This window comes from Musa acuminata, chromosome BXJ1-8 (genome assembly GCF_036884655.1).
Source record: "Musa acuminata AAA Group cultivar baxijiao chromosome BXJ1-8, Cavendish_Baxijiao_AAA, whole genome shotgun sequence".
Taxonomy (NCBI): domain Eukaryota; kingdom Viridiplantae; phylum Streptophyta; class Magnoliopsida; order Zingiberales; family Musaceae; genus Musa; species Musa acuminata.
Window position 1 is genome coordinate 1,863,656 of NC_088334.1, and position 19,154 is coordinate 1,882,809.

The 19,154-nt window shown below is 42.2% G+C and overlaps 3 protein-coding genes across 5 annotated transcripts; 1 reads left to right on the top strand and 2 right to left on the bottom strand.

Annotated features, from left to right (window-relative positions):
- Nucleotides 1-620: 620 nt before the first annotated feature.
- LOC135680565 (auxin transporter-like protein 4) lies at nucleotides 621-3,815 on the top strand. 2 transcript variants are annotated; one of them, XM_065194576.1, is made up of 9 exons: nucleotides 621-855; nucleotides 975-1,128; nucleotides 1,320-1,610; nucleotides 1,692-1,877; nucleotides 1,986-2,098; nucleotides 2,184-2,367; nucleotides 2,578-2,675; nucleotides 2,841-3,306; nucleotides 3,407-3,815. In XM_065194576.1, exons 3-9 carry the CDS (start codon nucleotides 1,419-1,421, stop codon nucleotides 3,629-3,631), a joined length of 1,464 nt encoding a protein of 487 aa, XP_065050648.1. In that variant the 5' UTR covers nucleotides 621-855; nucleotides 975-1,128; nucleotides 1,320-1,418; the 3' UTR covers nucleotides 3,632-3,815. The 2 variants fall into 2 exon arrangements, with proteins under 2 accessions (XP_065050648.1, XP_065050649.1); XM_065194577.1 differs by lacking the exons at nucleotides 621-855; nucleotides 975-1,128 and having other exon boundaries at nucleotides 1,279-1,610.
- A 772-nt stretch (nucleotides 3,816-4,587) lies between these two features.
- Nucleotides 4,588-13,485, bottom strand: LOC135680566 (nuclear pore complex protein NUP62-like). The gene is made up of 9 exons (XM_065194578.1): nucleotides 11,929-13,485; nucleotides 10,212-10,302; nucleotides 10,032-10,107; nucleotides 9,650-9,772; nucleotides 8,883-8,960; nucleotides 8,588-8,691; nucleotides 5,912-5,999; nucleotides 5,736-5,834; nucleotides 4,588-4,963 (listed from the first exon to the last, which is right to left on the bottom strand). The coding sequence occupies exons 1-9, from the start codon at nucleotides 13,421-13,423 to the stop codon at nucleotides 4,871-4,873; spliced, it is 2,247 nt and encodes a 748-aa protein (XP_065050650.1). The 5' UTR covers nucleotides 13,424-13,485; the 3' UTR covers nucleotides 4,588-4,870.
- A 420-nt stretch (nucleotides 13,486-13,905) lies between these two features.
- On the bottom strand, nucleotides 13,906-18,558 carry LOC135680567 (protein yippee-like). 2 transcript variants are annotated; one of them, XM_065194581.1, is made up of 6 exons: nucleotides 18,208-18,558; nucleotides 16,221-16,264; nucleotides 14,794-14,902; nucleotides 14,655-14,710; nucleotides 14,358-14,483; nucleotides 13,906-14,181 (listed from the first exon to the last, which is right to left on the bottom strand). In XM_065194581.1, exons 1-5 carry the CDS (start codon nucleotides 18,301-18,303, stop codon nucleotides 14,399-14,401), a joined length of 390 nt encoding a protein of 129 aa, XP_065050653.1. In that variant the 5' UTR covers nucleotides 18,304-18,558; the 3' UTR covers nucleotides 13,906-14,181; nucleotides 14,358-14,398. The 2 variants fall into 2 exon arrangements, with proteins under 2 accessions (XP_065050653.1, XP_065050652.1); XM_065194580.1 differs by lacking the exon at nucleotides 13,906-14,181 and having other exon boundaries at nucleotides 14,225-14,483; nucleotides 18,208-18,557.
- Nucleotides 18,559-19,154: the final 596 nt, after the last annotated feature.

A 19,154-nucleotide genomic window follows, 5' to 3' on the forward strand; every position in this document is an offset into this window, starting at 1 on the left:
TTTGATAAATTATCATATATTTTTTTTCAATTTTAATGAGGTCTTCGTCGCTTATTTTGTATAAAAAATAAAAATAAAAATATTATTTTCGAAGTGTATAAGGATAGACATGACTGATAGTTTCCTACTCCTATGGTTTGGCCTCTGTGGCGTTTTCTATTACCACAGATTTAGGTGAGAGAGGTGTTGGAAAAACAGTTGAATAAAAAGAAGCAGCTAATGGGTGTGTTGGAAACAGAAGAAAAAGAGATCATACGGGTATGGGGTGGAAAAGGCAAAAGGAAATAAAAGAAGGAAGAATGATGAGACATAATTGGGTCAAAAGAAGGAAGAAAGGGGATTGATGGATGCGAGCAGTCGCCCTCACCGTTTTAAAAGGCATTAAATGCCGTGAGATAAATGCAAGTGCGTTAGCTAAGAATGATCTGTGTATGTAATAATGCTGGACGATTGATGACTGTTTATGTGTGTGGGTGAGCGAGAGAGAGAGAGAGAGAGATGGTTGCAGCTTAAGAAACCTTTGGTAAGGGGCAGAAAGTTACCGAGCGAAGTCAAGAAGCTGCAGCCACTCCTACCGCTGACCATTGGGAGACTGCCAATCAAAAGCCAGATATCGACTCAGCTCCACGAATCCAACCTCTGTATCTCAAGCTGCTGCCGCTGCTGCTGCTCTTGCGACGAAGAGCATCTCGGCTAAAAGGCTGCCACCAACACTCCCATCTCTTCTCGTGCTTCTAGCTCGAAGCGCGTGTATTTACTGCGGTTCTTCGGCGTAGAGAGAGCGTGTGTGGTTCGAACAGTAAAAGGAAGGACGGCTCGGTCAGTGTTCGAACGAGAAGTGCGACGGAAGCAAAGGTTAGGAGTACGTCTCATCTCGCTTCCGTCCTCGAGTCTCTTTTCTTCTGTTTCTGCCACTTCCCTTTTGGCTGCACAACCTGCGCACGCCGTCACGCTTGCCGAATGCCACCTTGCAGTGTTGTTACGGAGAGGGAAGCGAGGACGCGCGTTACTCTGCTCCTCACCTTCTAACGCATAAGCTCTAAGCAGCGTCAGCGTCGGCTGGTGCGTTTATCTGCTCGGAGTTGCTTTCTTCCTGGGTTGAATTCTCTTCTTGCCCAGTAATAAGAGGTAAGCAGCTGCTTCATGTTGATTCGGTCACTCACCAGAACTAAATCTCTGGGTGTCTTCGCTGTTCCCCTTTTCTCCCCATATCTTATCGCTCTTCTCTTGACTGTGGTGTCTTTTGACGTCCTACTCGCGTCTACAGTGATCCTTGTCGTCTTTCTCTCTATTATCCATATCTCGAAACGCGTGGGTAGATCGGATCGGCTTCCTTGGCGCTGTTGCTGTTGCTGTTGGGAGGACGAGGAGACCGGTGAAAGGAGGCCCGTGGTGAGGCTTCGGCAGAGGAAGGAAAGATGCCGCCGCAGACGCAAGCCGAGGAGGCTGCCATCGTGGCCAGCGGCATCGCTGCCTTCAACAGTGAGATGGAGCAGGGGAGCGGCGGCAAGGAAGCGGACGGAGGGAGGGACTCCGCGTTCACCATGAAGAGCCTCCTCTGGCACGGCGGCTCCGCCTGGGACGCCTGGTTCAGCTGCTCCTCCAATCAAGTACTCCATGCCGGCCGATCACATATTAACCAAGAATCCAGTTTGTGTGTCTTCTCCTCTAAAGAGGTGGCAAATCTGCAGGTGGCGCAGGTGCTGCTGACGCTGCCGTACTCGTTCTCGCAGCTGGGGATGCTGTCCGGGGTGATCCTGCAGCTGTTCTATGGCATCATGGGCAGCTGGACGGCGTACCTCATCAGCGTTCTCTACGTCGAGTACCGGACTCGGAAGGAGAAGGAAAACGTCAGCTTCAGCAACCACGTTATCCAGGTCAGATCCTGCTTTCTTCCATCCTTCACGAGCTCTCTCTTTCCTCTGCTCCTACTTTTCCCCTGTTCCTTTATGTTTCCTTGATCTTCCTCCTCTACCTACGTGCAGTGGTACGAGGTGCTTGATGGACTGCTGGGGCGGTACTGGAAGGCCGCCGGCCTCGCCTTCAACTGTACCTTCCTCCTCTTCGGCTCAGTCATCCAGCTCATCGCCTGTGCCAGGTTCGTTCTTTCCTCCATTTTTTTGGATCTTAACTGCTCGTTGATACATGGAAGTTCTGCTTGCTGTGGTCTGATGATGGAGCAGCAACATATACTACATCAATGATCGGCTGGATAAGAGGACATGGACGTACATCTTTGGCGCCTGCTGCGCCACCACCGTGTTCATACCCTCCTTCCACAACTACAGGTTATGGTCCTTCCTCGGCCTCGGCATGACCACCTACACCGCCTGGTACCTCACCATCGCCGCCGTCGTCCACGGCCAGGTAACATAGCATCATCCACAACAAGAGTAGTGAAAGTAAACGGTAATAGAAACATGTTGCGTGGAGGATCAGATGAACTCAGCTTGGAATCTGGTTTGTTGGTCGATGACCTTCTTCTCGTCCCCACTTCGGCCCCGAATAGTATCGCTGCTGTGTGGAAGAGGGGAAGGAATCATGACAATGATGCTCTTCTTTGGGTGGCTGATGCAGGCGGAAGGCGTGGCGCACTCGGGTCCGACGAAGCTGGTGCTGTACTTCACCGGAGCCACCAACATACTCTACACCTTCGGCGGCCACGCGGTCACCGTGTGAGTGCTCCACACTTGAGTCTCAGGTGTACGTGTCAGGGAGACGCGTGAGTCACCTGTGTACTACGAGCCAGGGATGCCCATCGGTTGGGCGAGAGGGGCCCGCCCGCATGGTGACCTGGCGGGGAAATTTTTACTGCTGCGCTCACTTGTTCGCGTCCACAGGGAGATAATGCACGCCATGTGGAGACCGCAAAAGTTCAAGTACATCTACCTACTGGCGACGCTGTACGTGTTCACGCTGACGCTGCCGTCGGCGGCTGCCGTGTACTGGGCCTTCGGGGACCAGCTGCTGACGCACTCCAACGCCTTCTCGCTGCTGCCAAGGTCCGGGTGGAGGGACGCCGCCGTCATCCTCATGCTCATCCACCAGTTCATCACCTTCGGCTTCGCCTGCACCCCGCTCTACTTCGTGTGGGAGAAGGTGATCGGAGTGCACGACACCCGGAGTATTTGCCTCCGAGCCTTGGCTCGCCTCCCCGTCGTCATCCCCATCTGGTTCCTGGCCATCGTCTTCCCCTTCTTCGGGCCCATCAACTCCGCGGTGGGCGCGCTCCTCGTCAGCTTCACCGTCTACATCATTCCTGCTCTGGCTCACATGCTCACCTACCGGACGCAGTCTGCACGACAGGTACCATCCATCTGCTTTCACATCTGGTCTCGATGGTTAGTTAGTAAGCGAGTACTGCTACAGCGTTCAACATCGTCCTGCGTCTTGGCTGTGGTTGCAGAATGCCGCCGAGAAGCCGCCCTTGTTCTTGCCAAGCTGGGCGGCGATGTACGCGGTGAACGCCTTCGTGGTGGGGTGGGTGCTCGTGGTCGGCTTCGGGATCGGCGGGTGGGCCAGCATGACCAACTTCATCAACCAGGTCGACACCTTCGGGCTCTTCGCCAAGTGCTACCAGTGCCCCAAGCCACAGCCACCGCCTGCGCCCGCACCACAGAAGCATCACTGAACCACCTGCCTCTCGCACACACCTTGAAACCTGCTCCATAGAACAAAGTTGTTAGTCGACCTTTGGATATCAGTTAAACTGTTACATACAAAGAAAAGGTGAATGGTTCACTGTGGGCTGGCCCTCCTGCCATCGCCCGGTGGTGTTGGATGATCTGTTACAGGTTTCTATTCTTCGACTCTCAGTCGCATCGTTTACCATGTCATACTGTAACTTGTGCCTGATGAATGCTAGTCTTTTGTCAAAACACAGTGCAATTCCATGTTAACCATCGGTGGCCGAGAGAACTCTTGCTTTGACATAACACGGATATAGACACTTACAAGAGACAGGCCAATGTGAACGCAATTAATGTATGCTTGTCTGTAGTTGCAAAAAATGGTCCCTGTGTCTAAGCAAATGCCAAGCCATGGGGGGGGGGGGGGAGGGGGATTACTGTTGTGGGGTCTCTCTCTCTCTCTCTCTCTCTCTCTCTCTCTCTACCTGATCTCCACGCTTCGTGCTGCTTCGGCAGCCTGCTAAGTTTCCATTTTAACCACATGAAACTGAGAATAAGATGTAAACATGGCATTTACGATTTCTCTTGAGGCTTGTGTTTCGCTATAGGATATGACGAGCGAAACCGCATGTTGCCACTGCAGATTCAGTGTTCATCAGCACTGTTAACGCACACAGAAGAATATTAGGTATTACTGCTTACCATAAGCACACGCGATTCAGACGATGAAGTCGAAGATTGTTTAATATTGGACGTAGGCAAAGAAAATACTTACAAATAATAGGAGGAAATAGCATTGCGCTCGCTTGATGTCATCAACGTACTCGTATTGTTTCATTCGGACAAGAGTCCCTCGGGAAAACTCAATACGATGATAAGCACCATATCTGCTTGATGTTGTGATTTCTCGACGTCAATAACCATAATAAATGATTAGATATCAGATAAATGCAGGAGAAACGATGCAACCTACAATTTCATCTTATCATCCTTTCCGTAATCTCCAAAGACAATTTTCGCAACTACATGATGATATGTTCTCAGTTTTAAGAATCTTACAAAGTGCTTGACAGGATTCTGAATTCACAGAAATTAGTATGGCAGCAAATGATAAGTTTCAGTATCAGACGTCTCCCCCCAATGATAAGCTTCGTCCTCGAAAATGAAGGTAATCAGACAACTTCTCTACCTTAGCACATGCAAGTTAACATACAACTCTTTTACTGTTAAGACTGTAGAGGTTAACTCAACCAGAATCTTGGAGCTGTCGAACCACGTTCAGCTGCAGCCCCACTGTTGGCCACCTTTTGAATCTGATCTGAGAATTCATTTGCCTGCAAACGAAACTTAGAAGCTAAGATCAAAAGGTTTACAAGAACTGGCACGGTTTGAGATAAAAACCAAGTCGATTTCTAACATCTTATTCAAATTCCAAATGTTAAGAAGAATATGGCAATATTCTAATTAAACTGCTGATAAAGATACCTCCAGGAAGCTATTGCTATATTAAATCTTTCAAACAGAATACTAGATACAGGTTTCATGGCTAACATGGCAAAATTTTGATCACAAGGGCCATCCATTCATGAGTCAAAAATATTCTCATCCATTGTCTGATTCAACTTCAGTGATATTAAACCATTTGGATGCTATTGCTTACTCATCAATGAAAAATGTGAAAAGTGTAAAGGTTCATTAACAGCAAAAGATTTGTTGGCTTTGCAAATTGAGGTACTGTGCATTTTTAGAAATATAAACATTGCAACAGTAGGGGAGTTTTCAGCTTAAGGCCATCACTTGGTCAGAGGACAGTGCCATCTGCATTCAGAAAGATCTAATCCCTAACATGCCCACAATGGGGAATGTCTTAGTCAACGGGGATATAACGTCAGGTAAATTCAGAATAGCATTCAGATTTCCTTGGCTCTTTAGACCACCCATTGGGCAGAGGGTCATTTGGACACTAGAACAAGGATAAAAATAACAGAACAGTTATTAAAAGCATAACATCATGGCAGGAAAAATGCATTACCTGAAAATCCTAACTTGAAGCACAACATCAAGAACTTAAAAAATATAATTACTCCAAAATTTCTTCCAGCTAACCTTTTCATCAATCCACATTAGAGTGCTCAGTTGATTGTTAAGTATTCGGACAACAACATCAAGTGGAGTCATACCATCAATCATATCCATATCACCACCCTAGAAAGAATTATATGTAGTTAATACTGTCAGCTAGAAGGATAACTGTCTGAGGCAAAACTCTTGCAGGATTTTACCTGAGAAGAATTCACTGTTTGAATTACTGATTTTACTTGTTCAGCCATCTTTTGCATTTCTCTTTCAATAAACTCAGCTTGTTCATACCTGACATTTAACAGACAAATTAGAAAGATGCTAATAAAATGCTCAAGTTTGGAGTAGCAACACATTTTAATCATCAATTAGTATTTAAAATATCTGAAGAATTTCAGGACATAAGAATTCTAAACAAGACACTCATATTGGATGCTGATTAGAAACTGAACATAGCACATAAAAGTATCAATTTGTTTATGGTGATGCTATTTTCAGTACAAACTCAAAATACCTAGCACATACAAGTATCATATAAAACTTGACCAGAACCTGATTCACATAGTTGAGCCCCAGTTTTAGCCACATATAGGTTTTCTTTTACATAGATCATCAGAAGTGATTTGTAGTTTTGTACTTCAAAGACATTTACTCAATTAACAAAAACAGTTAATTGGGTAAATTATTTAATGCCACCAGAACTGATAAAGCTATTTACTCAACAAAGACAGTTATCGATAGAAAGGGACATTTTGTAAGAAATTATTTAATGCTTTCAAAGACATTAATGTTCTGCTGACTTCTAAATCTTTCAATTATATCCTCAAAGTAACTTCATCGACGAACTTTTTCACTTAAAAGGCGTAACAAACTAAGTTTGTTTCAGCAAATATCACTCCTAAGGATCAATAATCACTATTACCAACTAATAACATAAAAAAAATTAGCCAGATGTAGTTGTACTGTGGATGAAAAACTGAAATCTGCATAATATTAATACCTAGCTTTTGTTCATAGCCAATTATCAACTCCTTAAATAAAAACCATTGTATTATGAAGAAAGAATTATGATTTTACAAAAAGACTAATAAGCGCCAGTATCTCTGCATTCAAAGAAAGAGAAGACCATTTGTACCCAAAGCCAACATTCAAACGGCAAGAAACTCGTCAAGAAGTAGGTTTCTCTTAAAACTATAATTGGTTTCTTATTAACTTGTCATTATACTCAGGATCCATAAACAGTAAATAACCTTAATAGCTTTCCTGAAATTTTCTAATGTAATTTCTGAAAGCTACAATAAACCAAAAGATAACTCACTTAGCATGTCATCTTCCAAACAGAGTAAGATGGAAAACAGAAAAGGACACCAGAAAAACGTATCCAGCTATAACCTACATAAACTGGCATGCCAGCATAAAGCTACATTTCTTAATACTCGTAATCATGCATCATGGGTTTGCATCATTGTCTGTCCAACTCTATATTGCACACTAATGAAAGCATCGTACTGCTAGATCTCCCATCAGTAAAACAGCAGTGGACATTGTACCCAACAATTAAATGGTTTTCAAAAAATATAGGAACAAAAATGTTTTATGATGCTTCTCATGGACCTGAAATGGGCATCAATGCAGCAAGACATGTTCAATGGTGGTCAGTATTAGCCTTAACCAGGTGAGTGACCCTAGTGGGCCCATCAGTACAAGGAAACCACACCAAACTGGTCACCCTATCTCCAGCATGGCTGGCTGGCCACTTGGAAGACCAAGGTGCCCTGTAGATTGACCTTTCATAGCTTAAGAGACCTCGTATTGACCAGGGTATTATGTCGAAGAGTTTGGACAGCTTCGAAGTAATTATTCTAATCAAAATCAGGGAATCAAAGAAGGCTACAAGAAAAAGCCAGCAAGTTGGCCTACTTTGGAGCACCTCAAGCCCAACTTGAAAAGGCTTACTTATGGCTGCTCAATGCCACTAGGAGAGGGAAAAGAAAGCTTTATCAGCCCCATACAAATGTGTAGAAAACTGGGATTTTCAAAATAAGGGCCCCACAGCCCAGCCCAGAGTGCTGAGCCAACCTTATTGACTTTGAGGAAGGGTTGGCCATCGTTCTATGGAGCACCAATCCTCATTGACCCCTAAGAGGATTCAGAGCAAAAGAAACAAGGATTGAGGGGTATGTTGGTCCAGAAAACAATCAATACTAGCATGACACTTTTCTCAAGAATAAAAAAAGCCTAACTAGAAAGGGATAACAGAGCACTATCCATGCCACATAAAGATGGCAAACTGGAGGTGATGGTTTCTAAGAAGCACTTCATGTTGCCAAATTTTCACACTATATCTAGGACTTCAGGAGGCCACACCAAATCTCTTAAAAAAATCTGTCAGGAAAGTTGGAAAGACCAATGGCAGTAGAAATGTTTTCAAAAAATAAGGAAAAAATGAGTTGAAGTACGATTCTTGATTTCGAAAACATATCAGCATCTTTGCTCATATTTTACATAACCCACAGGCCCATCCTAATTGAGCCATCAAGGTTTGCTTGATTTCAGCTTCAAATACTATGCAAATGCCATGATCTGTGGCTGACCATCCGAAATTATAAATTTGTTACAGTACTAAGGACAAACAGCATTCTCAAAGTTTAAGTTTCAGTAAAAAGTTAATGTTAGAAAATTAAGTAATTTACAATCATGTTTCAGAAAAACAGATCATAGTCCTATCTGTTGTACTAAATTTTATTTCAATGTCACATCAGTTAAATAATTATTATCTGTAACTATAATAATATAAAGAATATGTTTTAACATGCTTCAATCAGCATTCAGAGACTAAACAATATTAAAGCAGGAGAAAAGGTTAGATAACAACTAACATTGAATCTCTCACAGAAGTGGCCTCATCTTCCAAAAGCAATGCCCGTTCATCCTTATATATACGCTCAGCTTCTTCTTCCATGCTCTCCAGAGCCTTATCAATCTTGAAACCCAAAGAGAGGGGGAAAAAATTATTATTGCAGTATAATGAAACTAATTAGAACTGGAGAATGCACAATATAGGAACAACTATTAGTAAAGGAGCAGAAGTGGACCAGAAAAGATAGGAGCATGACCAGAAACACCAAAAGCAAGTCAAATTTAGTATAAATCAAGGAATTAGTTGCAACAAACCTCTTGTTGATGAGTTTCAATTAATTCAAGTTGTCGTACTAAGTTAGTTTGAGTCTCCACAACTTTTGCCACTTCAGCCTGCAAATCAACCAAAAATACTAGTAATTAGGCAGTTAGGATACTGAGATGGAAATTTACAATTTTATAATTCAGTTTAAATTGCCCATAACATAAGAATGTTGCATAAAAATGAAACCTGCCTTACTGTAATTGAAAAATAGAAATCACCTAAGATTAGTGGAAGCACAGAACCAGGTAACTTTTCAGAGAACTGATAATCAGGATTTCAACAACTTGCATGTTCTCCAGGAATAGTTAAGTGAGGTGACCAAGAGCAGAGGAGCATTTTTTGGGAATGAGCAAAATATGAGATAATTGACATATTTAGCAGTCATTCTGGAAGATGCTTTTTATCATAAAGTCATACAATAAAAGATTAAACACTACACACTCATCATGATCATAAAGATATTTGTTACAAATGCTTTAATAAAATTTCTATATTTTATCAACTGCTTTTCCTTTTTTAGATCATAACATAAAACAACAGCATATAACATTTGGTCAACATCGATCTTTTCCCACCAGCCAGGCAAAACAATTCAGAAGTTTTTCACTACCCAACATGACATGAGATAAAGAGATAAAATCCACTTCATATGGATAAATAACAAAAGAATTCAGAACCACTGAATTTAGTAAAGCACACAAAATGCTTAAAGGAACAGCTAACTGACGAACAACAATGTACTGCATCCATTGCATACCTCCAGCCTAATGAGAATATTTCGGTTTTGTAGAATCCTCCTGTCCCATTCAGCTATTGCTGTAGCCTGCTTTCGGAACTTTGAAGTACGCTCCTGTAGCTCAGCATTCCAGTCCTTAATTATCTGGTTAGATAAGGCCAACTAGTTAACTAGAAAAAGAATGGTGACAGAAATACCTAGATACTCTTTATCAGCATATGGAAGACAAAATATAACCATCACGAATATTTGTGTCACTTCTGCTGTTATTCTGGCATAATAAAACAACAAATAAACATTTCCATGTAGCTCTTATATATGCAAGATTTCAGGAGGTTGCTCTTAGAGTAATATCTGAATGTTCCATTACACAGAAAGTCAGAAGCAAATCAAAGAACAATACCTCCTCGACAGTTTTCCCAACAATTTCTGAAGGTAATTTTGGTGCCTGGGTTGTGGCTGAAGTGGTTGTAATAAGTCTATATCGTAAAGAAAAAGAGAGCATGAAAATATAAAACAATAGATCATATAAATGTAGCCATCTCTTAAAATACAAAAAACAAACACAAGAAAGTACACAAACCCGCCACTACTAGCTTGAACTGATGGCGTTAAAGGTTGACTTGTGGCAGCACTGGAACTTGCCACACTAGCAGATGCTGAAGTAGAGGAACCTGAGGAGGAACTTCTTTTCTTAGATTGGTATCTAATACAATGTTCCACTGATTATGCCAAAATGAAAAACTGGTTTTTTTCATGTTCAAGCAAGCAAAAAAGAATGAAGAGAAGTTCGTATATTTAGCTACTGAACCATGGTAACAAAATCCAGAACATAAGGAACAGAATGTTCAAATTGGTTTTCTTAAATAAAAAAGGAATGAGATATATTCTGCAGAGTACACAGAGCACAGCATGTGGCTACCAAACAAAAGACTATTTTAACCACAGAAACCTCATGCAGCCAGGAGGTTACAAACATCTGACATCTTGTAGATTTCCAAGCTAAAAACAATTACAAAAGATGAACATGTTTAACAAGATAAACACAAGTGTCTGACAGCCTAGTCTTCCCACAAATCAATGATAACCAGAAATCTGATCCATTTTTCTACCAAAATCTGAACATTAAGCAAATAGCTTCGTTGGCATCTATTGCACTTAAATGGGTATGTAAGCAACAAGAGAAGCAGAGATGAACAAGACCACAATTTGTCTACTAAAAGTTAGATGGACAAATGTTTCTCATCAATGAGGACCCAAAAGCACCACATTTCGGAGCTTGATTCTAAAGCAAGAAGCATACGGGTCATCAAGTACCACTGTAAGCAAGCCATTTTAGAGCTTGATGTGAAGAAGCAGGCATACATTGGTCATTAATCAGGTGGCATATCCAACAAGTGCAGCCAGCTTCATCAGGTAACAGTTGGAAGACAACATCTAGAATATGATAATAAAATATGAAAAGAACAGAGATAAAAGCTTCCAAGCAATCTCAGGAAAGATATGGTCATCCTTTTTCATTGCATCTTAGTTGTTCATTCTTTTCATAGTTCGGGATGAGCTTTGGCTCTAAGGTGAAGTCACTTAGTAACTCGGATGATTGGGCTTCTCATTATGAAAACTGACTATACACATTCACTCTCTTCTGACACTGCAAGACAGGAGTCTCATGCACCAGACCACACTTTTTTCTACCTACTATTTCCTTATTTGAAAGCCTGAAACGTATGCTAATAAGATGCATAACATCTATATAAGTTGATGCAAAGAGTCCTAATCTGTAATAAAGCAGACTTTTTTTATAAATAATAAAGGAGACCAAAAGTAACAATCAGTCAACAAGAACATGCATTTATGTTATCATTATTTTCTTATTCTTTACTACCTTAGGCTTTGAACTATCAAATACATCAAATGATGCATATACAGAAAATGGAGCATATGCAGTACAAAATGTACATGGATCAGAATCTCGAAGGACTACACTTGTATAAAGAAATAAGTGTTGTAGGTGTACTACATTTTATTTGTCAACCTTTACATGACATCTTTGTGATAAGATACCACTAACTATTCTCTTAAATACAAATCACTGATCATCCAATCAAATAAGGGAAATACCCAACTAGAAGCATAAGAACAACTCTCCTTGATTATCACTATCAAAGAAATCTAGACCAAGTCTACACAAACAGATGCAGTGACAGAAAATATAATATATCACTGTGTAAAAGCATTATACCAGATACCAAAAATTAAGAGAAAAACAAGCCTGGATTCATTTAGAACAAAAGGAGTACCAAACAACAAAACTGCTGGTGTGGATTGAAGTGGAGATGATGACATTGTTGATGGTGTTGCGGAGGTTGCTGAAGACGCTGACATGCCAAAGCTTGGGAAAGCACCAGTAGCTGCAGCAGTAGTTGTTGATGTCAAAGAAGATGATGCAGTGGTGGATGCTGCAGCTGCTGACGTTGATGAAGAAACTGAAAACGACAGAGAAGATGCAGCTGCCGAGGCAAACAAAGAGGAAGCTGTAGCAGGGGGTGTTATAGCTGGCACAGAAGTTATAGTGCTTGCAGTTGTCAATGCCGGTGCCATGGTTGATATGGGTGGTGTGGAAGAAGACCCAAATGACAGGGTGAGAGGCTTCGCAGCAGCTGCAGCACCGGCGAAGACAGGTGCCGCAGAGGCAGTTGCAGCAGCAGGCGAAACTGCATTGCCGAACCCGAAGGAAGGCTGGGAAGCAGCCGATTTTGCAGACCCAAATGAAAAGCCAGATGCTGAGGAAGATGACGGGGAGGTTGTGGCCGCAACAGGCAGTGATAAAGAGGTACCAGCAGATGATGACGAAGCAATGAAGGAGTTCTGAGATAACGATCCACCGGTTCCAAAAGAGAACGCACCAGTCGAAGCAGTAGTAAACGAAGAAGACGACGAAGACAGGGGAGATGCAGAGGACGAGGAGGAGAACAAGGATGAGAAGGATGGAGTTGATGTCGTCGTCACCGTCGCCGTCGCGGCCACTCCTGCAGTCGAAGGGGTCGAGGATGAGGCAAAGGAAGCGAAAGAAGGGGCAGCGCTAGTTCCGAGAGTAGCCACTGAAGAAGTGAGCACTGGCGAAGCGGAGGAGAACGACAAGGCTGCGGCAGAAGAAGCAGAAGACGAGGTTCCATGTAGCGGGGAGGACGCGGAAGAAGAAGACCCGAAGCCGAATAGAGGAGACGATGTACCGGATCCGAAACCGAAACTAGGGCTCGCAGTGGAAAAAGGAGAAGCTGCTGAGGAAGAAGAAAACGTCGCGGAGGACAAGGTCGAGGTGCCGAAATCTGGAGCGAAAAGAGGGCTCGGGGAAGAGGGAGGCGCGGCGGACGACGAGGAAGAGGAGGCAGCGGAGGTTGATGCTGAGAAAAGGTTAGCCGTGGTCGCGGCAGATGAAGCCGCTGAGGAGCCAAGGGTTGAGAAGCCGAATAGAGACGGGGAGGAGGCGGAGGAAGAAGGGGTTCCAAGAGAGAAACCGGTTGCAGGCGATGAGGCGGCGGAAGTGAAGCCGAAACCAGAGAAGGCGGGGGAGGAGGAGGAGGCGGTGGTGGTGGAGGAGGAGGAAGAGAATAAAAGGGAAGGGGTTGTGGAGAAAGAGAAGGAGAACGGAGATGAGGAGGACGCTGAAGGGGTTTGGGACTGGAAAGAAAAGCCCTGGGATTGCGAAGGAGTGGCCGAAGGGAAGGAAAACGACGGCGAGGAGGAGGACGAGGACGACGAGGAGGAGGAAGGAGGGTTGAAGGAGAAGGCCATGGTTTTCGACCGCCGCTCCTTTCCCCCGGCAAGCCAAGGCTGCCTCCGCGTTTCTGTTCAAGTATAGTTAGGGGTTTTCACTTCAGATCGGAACGTTTGCAACGAACCGAACTCCGAAAGCCTAAGCCCATAAGCCGGTCCATTAACGACGGCCTGTGGATAATTGAACTTGGAAATCGGACTCGAGTTTCCCTTCTTTGGTTCTGGATTATATAACATTATTAATATTTGATTACTAATTCAACTAAATAAAAAAAAAATGTATTCAGATAAGCTGAGAAGTCATTCGCTAAAAAGTTATTTTTATCTTGTAACTTAATTCTTGGATCAAACTACTACTTTTTTCATCGTCGACACCAAAGAATAACCACGTCAATTAAGGCTGCGGACTCGATGCAGAGATGGATTTCTACTGGCAAATAATGTACGGGGCATTAGTCAACGCAGATGCGTGGATACACCAATTGAGAGCCAATTAGCACTGCAACAAGATGATATGATATAACTAGGAAAATTTTACTTGAGACACAAAAATAAAAAAGGGCCCAAAGCTCTAAATTTGGCTAGTAATTATTCCCATGTCCATTTTTACTAGTGACGTCACCCCACCCTCAGCACGAGATCAAATAATGAGCGAGACCCATGGGGACGGCGGCTCCATGCCATTGTGGGTGTGGCACGAAGACCGCTTAACATTATCACTTGTTGTAGTAGCCTCTGTTATTAACAGAAGCGAGATTGCATGCAGAGACCGCTGCCTGCGATGGAACAAATAGGCTAATCGAATGTGATCAACAAAGCTAACGGCAAACGAGGAAGCACGAGAACTATATTATTTGGCATCAGTTCAGCTGCCAAAGATCATGGAGACAGCAATAATTGCTCGAATCCACATGAGTCTAAAACGAGAACAATGATGGGAAGAAGAATTTACATTCAGAAGACTTCGTGCTTCCCTTCAAGTTTAGATACAAATCATGCGTCGTCAGCATCACTGCCACCCATATGAGCATCATGGGTTACCCAGTACCGACTTCCATCAGGCCCTGTCAACTTAAACCTGTCCCAAGAAAAGAGTTGAACTTAGTAAGTTGAAGATCCCAGCAAGGATATTACACTACGTCATTAACTGTAGCTTACTACTGTCATCTGTTGTTTATGGTGTTAAATATTGTTGAATATTTCTATTTACTCGGAGGTAACTAATGAATATAAAACATCTTAGCAGCACCTTTCAAGAACAATTTTTCCTTCCTTGTACTTCTGGGCCTTTTCATGAGCAGCCTCCTGAAATAAAAAGTTTTGGATCAACAGTAGTTGACAAGCATAAAGAACGATTAGCCCAAAAGAAAGCTTGAAATTATTCTCACATATTTCCATCCAACAATTGCCCCACAACCAACACAGAAAATATCAGAAACAGTATGCAACCCTGTCATCATCATCCGATCCTCTTTAATTCCGGCCGTCACATTCACACTACAACAAAGAAAAATGAATAAATAGCATCCAATTAGCTGATGGAAAAGCACAGAGTATTTGATGTTTCCAATAATAATCATTATTTTTTAATTTTTTATTGAACTCTGAGTTCTATATGAATTAAACTGGGCATGCAATTCAGTCTACATTGAAGCATCCCGAAGCACCAGAGAGCCTTTTCACAAACTTCGACAAGCTTGGGACATGGGACATCAGTTTAGGTCAATGTGAGATCAGACGTTAGGCTTCTGTATCACAATGTATAAAATAGAACAAAGTTCGAAAGTTTTCTAATGTTTTCCTGATTAACTAAGTTTGCCTATTAGCGTTTGGACAGACTGGAACTTCTGGAACAGCATACAAGGCGCATGAGATAGTCCAATCTCTGAAGAACAGACATGTATAATAGCAATCATGTGTATCAAAGCACCAAGGTCCGAGATTAATATTTAGTCATATGTAACCATTTTTCTTATCATGTTCTCAAAACAGACATCACGCATATGCCACCACTTTATTATGCAACCTATGAAATTTAATGAGAACAAGGTAACACCATTTTGGTGAAGAATACCCCAAAAGGGTTGCTGCCAGCACAATGGAAACAAACAAGCTTGTTCATTGTTTGCTCAACCACCACTGTCCATGGGGTGCTTTGAGCTTCTTAAATACAATCCATTTTGGCTATTGTTTTGGTAAATAGCTATCATGTCTATGTCTGGTGAGAACTAATATTCACCGCCTTATGATTGTTGGCAAAGCAATGCTTGCAGTAACGGGCAGGATAGGTGTGATTCAAAGGGCTTTTATGTTTTAAGTAAGACATACGGTTAGACCTGACTAACTTTATATTTGCTTTTAGATTCAATTGGTGCATATCATGAACAATAGTACTTAAAGTGAAAAGTACATTGGCTGAGAAGCCTGACACAAGAAAACACCTGTTAAAAACATTACCACCCAGCTCTTCCTACAAATATTTGATGTGCAATCAAAAGTCTAACTTCACCTTCAAGATTCAACTCATAACCTCCCTTCTCAAAAAGAAAAAGGAAGTATTCAATCAAGTACTTACAAAAGAAATGAATTCATGTTAATAAAAATAAGAACATGCAAAACAATAGATAGTTCAGACAATAACATTGTTTACTAAATGTTAGTGGGTGATCGAAAGAGAAAGCAAGTGTGAAAGAAACATGGCAAATGAGTCGGATAATAATAGAACAGAAGTAACTGACTCTCCTTCATAGGATAAATATTATTTAAGAAATGAAATTGGAAGCTTGAACAATGACTAAATAACCATGCTACTTACACCTTATTGAAGAGATAAGCTTTCCCGTGCCTGCAATGGAAGGACTGTACGCAAAAGGAGAAAAAAATAGTCATCAACAAGGCGAACTACTTTTTGGATGCTACATACTATCACTCTATCAAGAAAACTATGTACATGGAGGGAAAGGTCAAGAAATAAATCTGTAAAAGTTCACACATTCTTCCCTTCTTTATTTAACAACTCCAAGCTAAATGTCTTGGGTTTTACTTGAATCTAGTGGCAGCCAAAGAGCAATTGTTGATGGACAGGATGATATTAAGATACAATTACATGAGTCAACAAAAATGACAATATATATTCATAGCTCAAGCAATATTTATTTTAAATATACAACCAACCTTATTCTGTTAAATAGAGGAATAAAAAATAGAAAAAACTGCTATTTCTTGAGCATAAAAGTGGTTTTTTAAAGCAATTTTCGCATGAATATATTTGTTACATCATCACAATACCCTCTTTCGGTTGTTGGACAAATTCATCAGGAGCTAGCACAGGATGCATCAAGGTAACAATGAAATGAACAATTAGCAAAGTCCAGTTTCAGGATGGCGGTTTTGCATCCAACTGCAAAGCACAGACCAAAACATGGCATGGTTGGAGATGCTTTTTTCCCCCAGAGAATTCATGACCACAATTCCCCTCCCCCTTTTGTCCAACTCTCTCTCACCCTTCCCCTTCCCATTTCTCTTCCCATCTTTAACAATGATGGTCTCCTATGACCCTTGCCTAGTGCCTCAGCTGCCTTTAGCCACCAGACCATCCATCCATTACTAATCTCCAGTTAATTGTCCATGTATCGTGCATGTTGCTTTGCTTGCTAAAGCAATAATCAAAATGTTATATCATTTACACATAAAGAAAGAATGATGCTGTGCTCAAGGACCTCAAGATCATCTTATATAACTAAGAGAAGCATGGCTGCTAAAATGGCCTTAGCTGACTGTATATGTACATGAGATCCCACCTTCATCCCACATAACAAGTGGGAGAATGATGTGATTGTATATAGAGCTAGATGGATCAACTACCATTAACTTGGCTTAAACTTATTGATAATAAGTTAATGAGTTAGTTCTCTCATTGGATTGTCATGAAAACATGAGAGGAACCAAAAGGAATAAAAAAACTCACCTACTAAAGAAAATACTTGATCGATACAACAAAATGTTGTCACTCATCGATGAACAAGTATGTATGTGAGCTGATCAAAAGGTGTACAAGAGTGACTCTGAGAGACAAGTGGGTGGCGAAAAATGATGCTGATTGAAGAATGCTTGGAAACCCAACAGACTTCTGAAGATCGAGAACACATGGATTAGGGAAGAATCCTCCCTCTTCAAAGATGATAACCTATGCCAATGCACCCATTCCTTCTCCAACACATGGATTGGGGAAATTTTCTCACTTTTTGAAGATGATTACCTATTTCAATGCCCTAAGTCACTCTAATCCATTAATTGTCATTACTACTCTAGTTAGAAACAACTTTAACCTCGTCTAATCCATTAAAGAAGAAGAAAATTGGGAAAATTATTTTTCAAGAGGAAATATTTAATAAACTTGGTTCAGTCACTGAAAATTGGAAGCCTCGTCACCATAAGCTTTGTAGGGCCAATACAGCAAATAAGCCCTTAAATTATCTGTTATGTTGCTCTTGGACCAAGGAACCTATGGTTGACTCGTTATCTTCAATCGAGACCTTTTTAGATCCTAACCTTCTCAACCTCGAACAATTGTTGAATATCGGCGAACCCGATCATAGGAAACGCTATGATCGCAATATCTCGTGGTCCATCTCATCTTGCGATTGCGAATGGAACCATAGTGATGTTCCAGATCAAAAGATCGAACACAAAAGGACGATCGGGAACGAAATCCCTCGACAGATCACCCAGCCAAACAGAAAGAATCACGAAAGTAAGCGTCGGAGTCAGAAGGGCGACACGGGATGGGAGATTCAACGAACCCTGGAGACGATGTCGTCGACGAGGGCGAGATGAGCCTGACAGTGCTTGCAGCTATAGATCTTGCCTTCGAGGCTAACCAGAAACAACCGCCCCATTTCTCTCTTTCCCACCTCCGATGACGTCCCTCCTCGTCAGCACCGATCGCTAAGCTCCTCCAATTCCACCTCGTCGGCCCCAATAATGCCGATGACGACGGAGAACGCCCGTCGCACACTCTTCCCTCTGCGCGAAGAGAGATCGGTGGGCCGATCGCCGCACGGATTAGGAGAGAGGAAGATGGGTAGTCGAGGGCGGAAGGTGGGGAAGTGGAGAAGGCAGGCGAAGAAGAGAGAGGATATACCCCATCGATCGATCACCTCGCAACAAGAGCAAGAAGCTAAGGAAAGCGTGTAGGAAACGGCAAACACGGTACGCAAGGAACCCACGATGGAGTCAGGACAGGTGGCGTGTCAAGGCACGCTCGGCAATGGCTTTCTCGCCATCGAAGTCGAGCGGTGTTCCGTGTTCCCCCAAGACAAAAAGGTCAAATGTCATCCGTGTCCCTGCACATACACCAATATCATTCATGCATGCAGACATATGGATAATTATAGACGCATCGGTGAATAATTCAGATTTTGATTAGAGCCAATCCCACCCATTCATGCATGCATGACACACACATACATGGATACATCAGATGCGTCTCTCGTATCTTATCATCATGCATGCTTCCAGTCATATACACGTACGGATAATTTGGATCTTAGTTATTTGAGTTGGAAGCCTATTCAGAGTCCATTAATTTTCCTTTAACTTATGTCGAGTCATGCGATTCTGAAAACATTGAACCTAAAAAAACTACATCGAAAGTATTTCCAATAAAATTTCTTTTGATTCCTAAGTTAGATGTTCGAATGATTCGGAAAAATAATAATAATAAGAATCTCGAATCTAGATAATCATT